Here is an 11,878-nt window from a genome sequence, read left to right as displayed (position 1 = left end):
GAAGGAGGAATAGAGGAAGTTATCTTGGTCCTGAGCCCATACCCCCAGGGTCCTCCTTCCTGTGAAGCCCAACGGTCTCTAGCCAGATTTCCTGTCCTCTTAGCCCCACTAAGAACCAGGGGCTGCCCACCAGGGGTAATTTAGAACACAGGTCACTGCTGGAGTGGGGGACGGCCTCTTAGGCCAATTGGGACATCATCACTCCTCTCCCTTTTTACTTGGGGCTATTCTATTCTCCATAACTCCTTAGGCTACTGGTTCCTGACTTTTGTTCCTTTAAAAGGAGCCCTGGACACTCATTTTAACCAGAAATTCAGAGGGATTAGCTGTGTGTATCCCTTGGAGACAGCACTGGTCTAGGCACACAACAGGGAGCTGAGAAACCACAGAGCGGGAGTGCTAAGTTCAAAGGCTGGGGTTCCTCCTTTCCTACCACTTGCACCCATTTCAGGAGCCCCTCCATGTGTCCCCCAACCCCAGTGGGGGGTGGAGACATAGTTCAGTCTACAGGGATAGGCCCTCCTCTGTCCTGCCCCACCCCCAACTTAGAGGACATAAAAGCCCAGATTCAGCTAGGAGAAGCAGTCAATGTCAGGTGAGTTTTAGAGTTGGGTCCTTGGGGGCTGGGTGTGGCTGTAGCTAGGAAAGGTACGGGGTTGCTATGGACCCTTCCCTCAAGGAGGTCTGGCTTTGTCCATGAACAGGGCCCACGGAGGTAGGGCTGGGATATGAAGGGGGGAGTGAGGGGCCCAGCAGGAGAGGGTGGTGGGTTATTCCAGGTGCACTGTGGGCTCAAGGCACTTGGTGGACTGGGGGGGTCTCGTTGCAGAGATGAAGCTTCTCTCAGCCCTAGCAGGGCTCCTGGCCATTCTGGCCATGTCCCAGCCCTCTGAGGGTGCTGCTCCAGGTAACATTCAAAAGGGGGAGGGAAACGTGGTGTGTTGGGATGGTTCTGAGTCCCAGGGACCCTTTTCTCAGTGCAGGCTCCCTGGCTCTGGGGCCTGATGAGGGCTTTGGGCCCTTTCTGACTTTGTGACCCCTGCTCTGGACAGCTATCCCAGGGGAGGTGGAGACCTCGGTGGTGCTGACCTGCATGAAGGAGGCCAAGAGGCTGGTGGACAAGGCCTACAAGGAGCGGAGGGAAAGGTGTGGTGCCGGCACTGTGCAGCTCTGGGCAAGGCTGTCCCTGGCCTTTCAGAGAAGGAGCAGTGGGAGTTTATAGGTGGTGTGGCGGGGGGGGGGTCTATGGGGGCTCATGGAGAACCCTCTGTCTGTCCTGTGTCTCTGGATATAAGATCTTCAAAACCATTCTTCCCATGGTTTTACCTCTGTCTAGACACCCAGGTCCACAGAAAAATATATAAAAAAAGAAATTTTCTTCCCATCGTGGCTTTGTCTATATCATTTTGGCGTCAGTCCCTGGGCTGGGGCTCTGCTGAGTGTCTGTGCACCCTTCTGGGCCCCTCACACCTCCTTTCTCCAAGCAGCATCAAGCAGCGGCTTCGCAGTGGCTCAGCCAGCCCCATGGAACTCCTGTCCTACTTCAAGCAGCCTGTGGCTGCCACCAGGACTGCCGTGAGGTCTGCTGACTACCTGCATGTGGCTCTAGGCCTGCTGGAGGTGAAGCTGCGGTCCCTGTGGCCAGGGCCCTTCAATGTTACCGGTACTGTTGTCCATCTCACCCCAGGTCCTCGCTCCGCTAGTGACCCCTCCTAGAGACTCCAGCCACCTCCTGGTGATCCCCTCAACTTCTCCCTTCATGGAGTCTCAGGGGGCATCCCAGAATCCCCTCCGGTGTCCAGCCCCTCTCAGGGTCTTTTCAATCTCAGGTTGCTGAAGCTCCCACATCCTCTCTTCTCACAGATGTGCTGACGCCGGCGCAGCTGACTCTGCTGTCGAAGTCAAGCGGCTGCGCCTACCAGGATGTGGCCGTGACGTGCCCAGAGCAGGACAAGTACCGCACCATCACTGGGCGGTGCAATAACAGGTGCAGCGGGCGGGTGTGGTCCTGAGCCGGGCTCAGGGAGGCGTCCGGGTCCCCGGGGCCCACGTCGGGCCTGTGGCGCCACCTCGCGTCAGCGCCCTGTCCTCCCCTGCAGGCGCAGCCAGACGCTGGGGGCCTCCAACCGCGCCTTTGCGCGCTGGCTGCCGGCGGAGTATGAGGACGGCTTCTCTCTGCCCTTTGGCTGGACCCCGGGGGTCAAGCGCGCCGGCTTCCCGGTGCCCCTGGTGAGCGCCGGCAGGCAGAGGGGGCGAGGCCAGGCCCCACGCTGCGTTCGGGTCCCAGAAGCCCCTGACGTCCCCTGTCCTGTAGGCTCGTGCGGTCTCCAATGAGATCGTGCGCTTCCCCACGGAGCAGCTGACCCCGGACCAGGAGCGCTCGCTCTTGTTCATGCAGTGGGGCCAGCTGATCGACCACGACCTCGACTTCACCCCGGAGCCAGCCGCCCGGGTCTCCTTCCTCACTGGCCTCAACTGTGAGACCAGCTGCCTGCAGCAGCCGCCTTGCTTCCCGCTCAAGGTGCTCCCTTCTTCCTGCCCACCCGCCTGCGGTGGGGAGTGAGGATCTTGTTCCTGAAAGTGCCCAACTCCCTCTTGTGCCCAGGTCTCCTTCCACAGCCCTGGTGTGACCAGAGGCAATGCCTGCCCCGCTCTGTGCTGTCTGGTTCCTGGTGCCAGGATCCCAGCGGCAGTCAGGCTGGGCATCCCACTCATCTGTTGCCTCTCCCAGGCTGGGAAGAGAGCGATGCTAATTTCTCCCCACCCCCCACCAAAGGATCCTGTTGGCGGGATTACTAGCTCTTTGTTAGGCTGATAGAGAATTCTGGGGGGGAGCATCTTCCCAGTGTCCCTCAAACTTTCTTGAATAGGTGGCTGGTACTCCTTTGAGGGGCCTTTCCCCACACCCACATTGCATAGCAGAGAGCTGGGGTCTAGGCGGGAGCTGGGAGTAGGGCTGAGAGTGGGCTGGGGGAGGGCGAGGGTTGAGGCAGGTACTGAGTAGGGAGAAGGAGAGAAAGGAGACAGTCTGAGAGAGAGGGCAGGAACGACAGGACAATGTCAAGGCCAGAGCGAGGGACAGGAAAGGGACAGAGACGGGGGGGGGGGGAAGGAAGAAGGAGATAGAGTGAGAGTCTAGAGACCACTCTAGAGAGGAGGGGAGGGAGGAAGGAACAGACCTAGAAGAGAGACAGGAGCCGGTTCAGCAAGGAGGAGGGCAGTGGCGTCGGGGGCTCCCCACATTCCCTGTTCCTGGTCATCAACCCTGAACCTCAGAGGTTGATGGGACCAGAGGTCCTGAGGGAGAGGGAGAGCCACCTATGCCCACTGCCTCTGTCCTCAGTGAGCTGACCTGGCCTCTCTCCATGCCTCAGATCCCACCCAATGACCCTCGCATCAAGAACCAACAAGACTGCATCCCCTTCTTCCGCTCCTGCCCGGCCTGCACTGAGAGCAACATTACCATCCGCAACCAGATCAACGCGCTCACCGCCTTCCTGGACGCCAGCATGGTGTACGGCAGCGAGGACCCCTTGGCCATGAAGCTGCGTAACACCACCAACCAGCTAGGGCTGCTGGCCGTCAACACCGACTACCAAGACAACGGCCGGGCCCTGCTGCCCTTCGACACTCTGCACGATGACCCCTGTCTCCTCACCAACCGCTCTGTGCGCATCCCCTGCTTCCTGGCAGGTCAGCTCTGGGCTGGGGACCTGGCCTGGCACAGGCGGTATTCCCTGCTGGAGCCAGTAAGGCCTGTTTGTGAGCAGCTTGTGGGTTTGTTTTTAGAGAGACTGTCCTCACCAACTTCATGATAGTAATCTGGTTGCCTTGGTAACAAGTTGGATGGAGCCAGAAAAGCAAAAAAACCCAAACAACCCTCCCCAACCCCAAACTGAAGATGGAGACACAGGATGGCTGAGGAGCCTCTGTCCGTAGGTCCATCACTTTCTCTGTCCCTCTTTCTCCCTGTGAACTCTGGAGGAGAGGAAAGTTGAGTCCTTGGGGACACAGCGCTAAAGGGACAGAGAGTACTGTTGTGCCCTCACCCTCTAGAGCTCACACTGTCCAGTGGGGTAGCCACTAGCCACATGCAGCTATTTTAATTTTATTATAAATCAAATAAGCCCGGTTTCTCAGCTGCACCAGCCATACTTCACATGGCTAGTGGCTCGCCTGTCGGGCAGCACAGATGTTGAACATTTCCATCACCTCAGAAGGTTCTATTGGACAGTACTGCTCCAGGATATCACTTCCTTCCCATCTTGATTGCTCCTCATAAATACTGACAATTTTGGAGATGGCTGGGGCAGTGATGGTAGCTGTGGCCAGAAATTTTCTAGGTTTTCTTTTCCTTTTGTTTTTTAGACTGAGTTTTGCCCTGTCACCCAAGCTAGAGTGTGATGGTATCATCAGAGCTCACCGCAACCTCAAACTCCTGGGCTTAAGCGTTTCTTCTGCTTCAGCCTCCAGAATATCTGGGACTTACAGATGCACACCACCACACCCAATTAATTTTTCTATTTTTTGTAAAGACGGGGTCTTGCTCTTGATCAGGCTGGTCTTGAACTCCTGGCCTCAAGCAATCCTCCCACCTCGGCCTCCCAGAGTGCTAGGCTCACAGGCATGAGCCACCACCATATCTAGTCTCCTGTGTGTTTTAGCATAAACCCATTAGTGGGCCTGAGGCCATTTCTTCTGGCCTCCTCTGCCCCCACCTCTGCCCCTGTAGCTCCTGTGGGTCTCTCCCTGGCTCGGCCCCTGGGAGGCTCTGTCTTGTTTTCAGCTGGTCTCTGTCCTACCTTAGTAATCAGTTACTCTGCGTTGAAGCCTCAGCTGTGGAGAAATACCAGCAATTAAGTCACCTAGCCCCACAACGGGCAACAACTGGAAAAGGAAAATCAAACCTTCCCACAACCACACACCCAGGGTACTACTTTGGGTAGTCCTCAGGTGATTGACCCAGTTCAAGAGGTCCAAATCAATTGTCCCAGTCAGCACCGATCTCAGGTGGAAGAGTTCAATAGGTCTCCCCCTGGGAGGAGAATCAAGGTCAGTGCCATTGTGGACTTCCTGGGGAAGGAGCCTGGCCTCTTCTGGGCTAGTTGGGTAAGGACAACATCCCCCAGCCAGGCACAGCCACCTCCAGCCTGGCTTTAATGAACCCCATGTTCCAGGCTCATGGATGGAGAAGCTGCTCTCAGAGAATTTCTACCAGCTTCTAGACTTGGCAGGGACTGAACCTAGTGTCCTGCTGAAATGGCCCTGACCCTACCTCTCTGGTCCCTCCAGAGAAGGGTTGGGGGAGGGTTAGAGGAATCAGGGATCTTGCTTAGCTTTCTTGAACAGAGTCTCAGGTGTAGACTATGCACATCCTGGGCCTGAGACCCCTTCTGTGGAATAAGCCCCACCACTGGCATGTAGTAAGGATGGGCTGATAACTCTATTCAAACGGTGGCAGTTTTCTGGAGTCCTGTGTTGAGAAGGATTCTGAGGTTGCATCGAGTTTTAGCAGGAAAGAGTGTTGTGATCATGAAGTGCTTCTGACACAGGCATGGAGATAGGCGGTGCCAACACACATGCTACTTTTTGGCCTTCCCTGAATCAAAAGAATCAGTTAGCCAGGCAGTGTTCATAAATCTCACACTTTGTACCAGGCATCCCTCTGTTAAGCCCCATGTGTCTATATGTATCTTGGGAGAGAGTGTCAAATACAAAAAGGCCATGGGCTCAGTTTCAGGTATGGGAAGGTAGCAAGTCGTGTGTCAGCTCTGATACCTATTGAATGACCAGCAGTGCCCCCTAAGCAGAGGAAGAAGCTGTTCTGGCAGACTGGAGCATCAGGGCAGGCCTCCTACAGGAGCATAAATTGAGCATGGTGTGAAAAGATGGATGGAGAGGAGGGGCAAGTGGGAGACATTTTGGCCCTCGGCTGGTGAGGGTGTGTCAGTGGAATAAATGTTTTCTGGGATGGAGCTCTTAGGAACGACGGTGGCTTTTGTCTTCCTAAGGGGACACCCGCTCCAGTGAGATGCCCGAGCTCACCTCCATGCATACCCTCTTTCTGCGGGAGCACAATCGACTGGCCACACAGCTCAAGCGCCTGAACCCCCGCTGGGATGGAGAGAAGCTCTACCAGGAAGCCCGGAAGATCGTGGGGGCCATGGTCCAGGTAGGATGTCCTGAGCATTGGGCTGACTTGGGATCTTGCATGCATCTGCAATATCCTAGCTGTGTGACCTTGAGCAAGTTATTAACCCCTCTGAACCTTGGTTTCTTCACTCCCAATCCTGTAAGGATGAAAGGACACACAGGAAAACACCTAGCAGACATTAGGGGCTTGACAAAGGCTCCTTCCCTTCCCTCCCCTTCTTTCGAGCCTTGCTCCTCTGTGTCTTTTTCCCGTGGGTCCAGGAATGGTGGCAGAGGGTTGAACAGGTGTTCTAGTGCCTGACACATAGTAGCTGGGGGAAGTGTGTCTCCTTCCCCTCCTCATTGTCATTCTTGGGTCCTTTACCCACTCACTTCTTCCTTGTGATGTTGGAACACACCCAAACCCCTCAGCCTCATTTATCCCTGGGACAGTGTTCTTGGTTCTTTCTCCCAATTTCAGATGCCTCAGGGCCCACATCTTCTCCCCGAGATTTGAATACAGACGCCTACACATAAACACGCACCCTTGGATTCTGGAGGGGTAGGAAGTTGCAGGTGCTGAGGATGAGTTTTTGATTTGCACTAAGCACTCAAGTGAGATTCACTTAAGCTTCAGAGGAGATTCTGGAGTCTAGAATCTAGAGTGAGACTGTTCCACATCTTTCCTTTTCATGGTGGCAATTACGCTGGAGTGGTTCTTCATTCCTTCCTTCCTGCTTCGCCAAGCCTCCTTCCACAAACCTATTCTGAGCCCTACCATGGGCCAGGCTGTGGGTGGGCACTGTGAATAATTTCAATTTCTTTTGCTCTCAAGGAGACATCAATAACTCCAGGGCGAGGGAGGTATCATAATGACTAATGAAGTGCTTTGTTATTTAATTCTCTAAGAAAGAGGGCAATATAATTATCCTTAATTTACATTTGAAGAACTTGGGCTTGGTGAGGTTATTAATGGTCTGAGATCCCCTAGCCAGCAAGCAGAGAGCTGTGTTCATGCCCCTCAGTACCACAGTTAGGCCCAGATCCAAAGTTGTGGGAAGTGATTTCTTGATCACAGATGGAGGACAGGAGGGATCCCTCAAGCCAGAAGCAGGTGGAGACTGCAGGGAGGAATGAGTGGAGAGGCCATTCCAGGTGACTTTTCTTTAGATCATCACTTACCGGGACTACCTGCCCCTGGTGTTGGGGCCAGAGGCCATGAGGAAGTACCTGCCCAAGTATCGTGGCTACAATGACTCAGTAGACCCACGCATTGCCAATGTCTTCACCAACGCCTTCCGCTATGGCCACACTCTCATCCAACCCTTCATGTTCCGCCTGGATAATCGGTACCAGCCCATGGGGCCCAACCCCCGCGTCCCACTCAGCAAGGTCTTTTTTGCCAGCTGGAGAGTAGTGCTGGAAGGTGAGTGGGACCTGGGCCAGGAGAGAGTGGGCTGGCAGCTGAGAATGGGCTGGGGGTGGCGTTGGCTGCAGTGAGAGGAGCTAGGGTGGTATGAAAGCTGCTTTCCTTCCATCTTTGAGGAGATGGTCTGACTCTGTTCCTGGGTCTGATAATAAAGTGGGGTAGAGATCGCTCTTAGAGGGAGCTGGCTCCTTCTTATGTGTTGTGACTCTCTGTGACCCAAGAGGTCAGGGACTAGGAGCCTCCTAACCTGGCATAATCCCCTGAGACCTATGTGCCCCTGGGGTCATATAGTGACTGGTAGAGGCCAGCTCACTGAGGCCACCTTGGCACCAGGTGTGGCTTGTGCCCAGCCCTCTTCTCCAATCCCTTGACCCCATCTGGACTCCTTCCTGATTCTAGTCTGAGCTTTCATACTGAGCCAGATCCTGCTCCCATTCTGCTCCTCTCGTTCCCAGGTGGCATTGACCCCATCCTCCGGGGCCTCATGGCCACTCCTGCCAAATTGAATCGGCAGAACCAAATTGTGGTCGATGAGATCCGAGAGCGATTGTTTGAGCAGGTCATGAGGATCGGGCTGGACCTGCCAGCTCTGAACATGCAGCGAAGCCGGGACCACGGCCTCCCAGGTGAGGGGCTACAGGAATTTCGCCTGCCACCCCCATGCTATCCCTTGCCCCTTACCCTCCCAGGTAGCCGGTAGCTCCTCTCCCCACTCTAGGGCCCCTGCCCTCTCCAGTGCTCCAAGCTGCCCCCAGCTCTCCCCCACCCCATGCTTTGCTCTCTGGAAGTAGTCTAAGGTCAGGCCTCTATCTTTCTTTGCACTTGTGAGGCAAATTTTCAGCTCCTCTCAGCCTCATCTTCATGCTGTAGCCCTCATATGCAGGTTACCATAATAATAACAATGACCCACAGTCTGAAGATTGGTCTTCATAGCCATTTCACTGTGCTTCATTGTACATGAACTCTGAGGTTTATTATTGTGTCCATTTTACTGAGGAGGAAACTCAGGCTTGGAAAGACTCAGAAACTGGCCAGGTCCTCTAGCCAGAGACAAAGCTAGAATTTGACCCTAGATCAGCCCAACCCTAACACCTGTGCCTGTATCACAGAGTGCTGGGTGTGGCTGAGGCTTCTAGACACATTTCACCCCTCTTGGATCAGAGAGACACATTGGGTTGCTCCAGAGGGGGACAATGAAATGTTCCTGTTCTTGGACCTGGCGGGAGTTCTGGCAATTTAGGGTTTGTCTTACGGTGGGACTGTAAGGGAAAGACAGAGCGGGTTCGAAAGTTCAGGGTTCCCTAGGGAGACATCCTCCCTTCTATGACGTTGGCATGTTGGAGAGGTGGGTATTCTGGGCTGACGGCACAGATGTGAACATCCCTTGCTGTCTCAGTGACCTCTCCACCTTGCAGCACAGGGTCCCACCCACAACCACCCACCCCCTCCCCCTGCAGGGTACAACGCCTGGAGGCGCTTCTGTGGACTAACGCAGCCTAGCACGGTGGGTGAGCTGGGCACGGTGCTGAGGAACTTAGACTTGGCAAGGAAGCTGATGGCACAGTACGGCACACCCAACAATATTGACATCTGGATGGGCGGTGTGGCTGAGCCCTTGAAACCTGGTGGCCGTGTGGGCCCCCTCCTCGCCTGCCTCATTGGCACCCAATTCAGAAAGCTCCGGGATGGCGATAGGTGAGGGGGGTGGTTCAGGCCTTCTGGGGGGCGGGAGCCTATCGTGAACCCTTTCAAGGCCCCAATTTCCTCCTGTCAAATGAAGAGCTGGAAGGAGTCAGTGATTTTTCAGTGGGCTCCAGGGACCCTCCAGGTCATCCCTAATGTGCCCTGAACTTATTGGGGGTATACCAAGGAGTGACCTGGACCCCTGGCTGTGAAGGAAGGAAGATAGAAAAAAAAAAATGGCACTCTTAACTACTTGTTCCTTTGGGTTTTACTGTGTAGTCACAGTCACCACTGAACAGTCCCATCTTAGCTTTCCCATGACTTTCCTTAGTGCCATTTCATCATAATCCTGACATCTTTCCTAGCCTGTGTGCACCTTTGGGAAAATTAGCAATAGGTGCCCCTCTCTGGATGGACAAATTATAAGCCACCCCTGTGGATACAGCCCTGGGCCAGGGCCCAGGGTTTCATGAGTTGGGGGGGACTCCCCCCCACAGCACTGGCAGGGCTCTGCAGGCACAGGGCTGGAGCGAGGGAGAGGCAACTGGGCAACCATGCTCTACTCTGCTCTGGGAGAGGGGGACCATCAGCTTGAAAGCCCTGGGCTGCCCGAGGACCTGGGGTTCTCCTGTCCTGCTGGGCGGTGGCTGCCATGGTCCTCGCGCATCCAGGGAGCTGCAGGCACAGTGTCCATGGTGTTCCCCGTGCAGGTTTTGGTGGGAGAACAAGGGCGTGTTCAGCACGCAGCAGCAGCAAGCCCTGGCCAACATCTCCTTGCCCCGCATCATCTGCGACAACACAGGCATCGCCACTGTGTCCAAGAACAACATCTTCATGTCCAACTCGTTTCCCCGGGACTTTGTCAACTGTAGCACACTTCCTGTGCTTGACCTGGCTGCCTGGAGGGATGCCTAGGGGTTAGGAGCTGGATCAGGGGACGAAGTAGTGAGGGGGCTCCTGTTGAAACCACAGAGATCTCCTTTCTCTGGGTGAGCCCATCCTGCTCTGCTGTCAGCTGAGAAAGGGAGTGGCTAGACATTCATTCCTCTGTGTGTGTGTGTGCATGCGCTTGTGCACAGTGTCTATAAATTGGCATTTCATATGCCTGTGAACACAGGCAGTGTCTTATGTGCTCTGTGTGTGTGTCATTTATGTGAGTGTGTGTTTACTGTTTTTGAGAATACTAAGTATGTGACAGACAGGCAGCAGAGCAGATGGGTCAGGAGCACAGCTCAGGAGCCAGACTGGGGGCACATCCTGGCTCTGAGGTCTACCAGCTATGTGACCTTGGGCAAATTACTTGACCTTACCAAGCATGCGTTTTCTTCCTGGGAAATCATGGCTGTGAGAGCTCCTCAGAGGCCTGTTTGCATCCTCTAGATCTTCATTTATCACACACCTATCCCATGCAGGACACTGTGCTTGGCATGGGAAAGTTTCAGAAGCAAGAAAGATACCAGATGCCACTTGTGCCCTCAAGAAGCTTAAGCCTGGACTGTGCCCTGGTTTGCAGAGGTGAACCAGTGACCCTGGGAGATGAACCACTAGCTGCTAGGCTATGTGACTGAGTCACAGCCCGGGTCACGGCTTCCCTCTTTCTTCCTTACTCTGCTTTCTTGCTTATTCCTAAGAGTCCCCCCAAAGAGGAACTGGGCCCAGGGGCCTTTCTGTACCATTTGTTTGCCCCTGATGTTTATGGGTAATAAAATACCTCGGATGGGGGGTCTGTGCTCTGTCGTGTCTGTCTCAGTAAGGGGCTCTCACTGGGCTCTAACCCTGAGCCAGTGTGGCCTTGTGCTTCTGAACTGGGCTGAGGACTCCAGGAGTCTTCCTTTGGCTGATCCACACATAGGGGGTAGTTGGCTCTTGGGAGCCTGGGGGCCAGGGCATGCTGAACAGACCCTTCTCCCTGACCCTGCAGGGGACTGTGGTCACTGAGCCCTCGTGTTCATTCATTGTTCTGGCAAACATTTACTGCCTGCTCCCTCTGTGGAGGACAGCATGCTGGAGGGGGGGGGAGGGGAGAAAGAACAGAGGCCTGGTAGGAAGGCAGCTCCCTCTGCAATGAGAGGGTACCCCTGCATCTTGCAGCCTGGCACAGGGGTACAGAGGCCTTTCTCACTCCTGGCTCCACATGGCCAGCCCCCCTGAGCAGGGACAACAGATGGCTGGGCCCAGAGTTCAGGGCCAGCACTGTGGGAGGGGAGGGCTGCATTTCCTTAGTAGTCCTGCCAGGAGCTTGACACTACATCTGACTGGTGGACGCCCCCACCTGCCTCCCTTCATTTTTTCCACCTATGGGGAGGGGGCACCCCAACTGGGAGCTAAAAAGTGTGCAGGATAATGGGTTCTAGTGAACTCCTGGGGGCCCCATGAGGCCTCAGGGCCTCCCTGGGTGAGCATCAAGATGGATGCTATGGTCCCCATTTCACTGCCAAGGGCAGGGAGGCAAAGGCGCTCATCCAGGGCCTCAAAGAAGTGGGTGCCAGAGCCAGGGCTGCAGCCCAGGTCGGGATGGCTAAGTGTTTCCCACCCTACCCCACTGGTTAAGGGATCTGAGGCCTTGACTAGGCTGACCTTATTGGGAGGGTCATTTTTTTTTTTTTTTTTTTTTGAGACAGAGCCTCAAGCTGT

The 11,878-nt window shown here is 55.0% G+C and overlaps 1 protein-coding gene across 1 annotated transcript; it reads left to right on the top strand.

Annotated features, from left to right (window-relative positions):
• The first annotated feature begins 816 nt into the window (after positions 1–816).
• MPO (myeloperoxidase) lies at positions 817–10,954 on the top strand. The gene is made up of 12 exons (XM_003795642.2): positions 817–907; positions 1,053–1,146; positions 1,488–1,663; positions 1,864–1,987; positions 2,100–2,229; positions 2,315–2,521; positions 3,375–3,693; positions 6,012–6,172; positions 7,303–7,558; positions 8,017–8,187; positions 9,019–9,256; positions 9,955–10,954. Exons 1-12 carry the CDS (start codon positions 832–834, stop codon positions 10,157–10,159), a joined length of 2,157 nt encoding a protein of 718 aa, XP_003795690.1. The 5' UTR covers positions 817–831; the 3' UTR covers positions 10,160–10,954.
• Positions 10,955–11,878: the final 924 nt, after the last annotated feature.

This window comes from Otolemur garnettii, unplaced genomic scaffold (genome assembly GCF_000181295.1).
Source record: "Otolemur garnettii isolate 467f Iridium unplaced genomic scaffold, OtoGar3 scaffold00094, whole genome shotgun sequence".
Taxonomy (NCBI): domain Eukaryota; kingdom Metazoa; phylum Chordata; class Mammalia; order Primates; family Galagidae; genus Otolemur; species Otolemur garnettii.
This window is presented reverse-complemented; position numbering and strand designations above follow the sequence as displayed.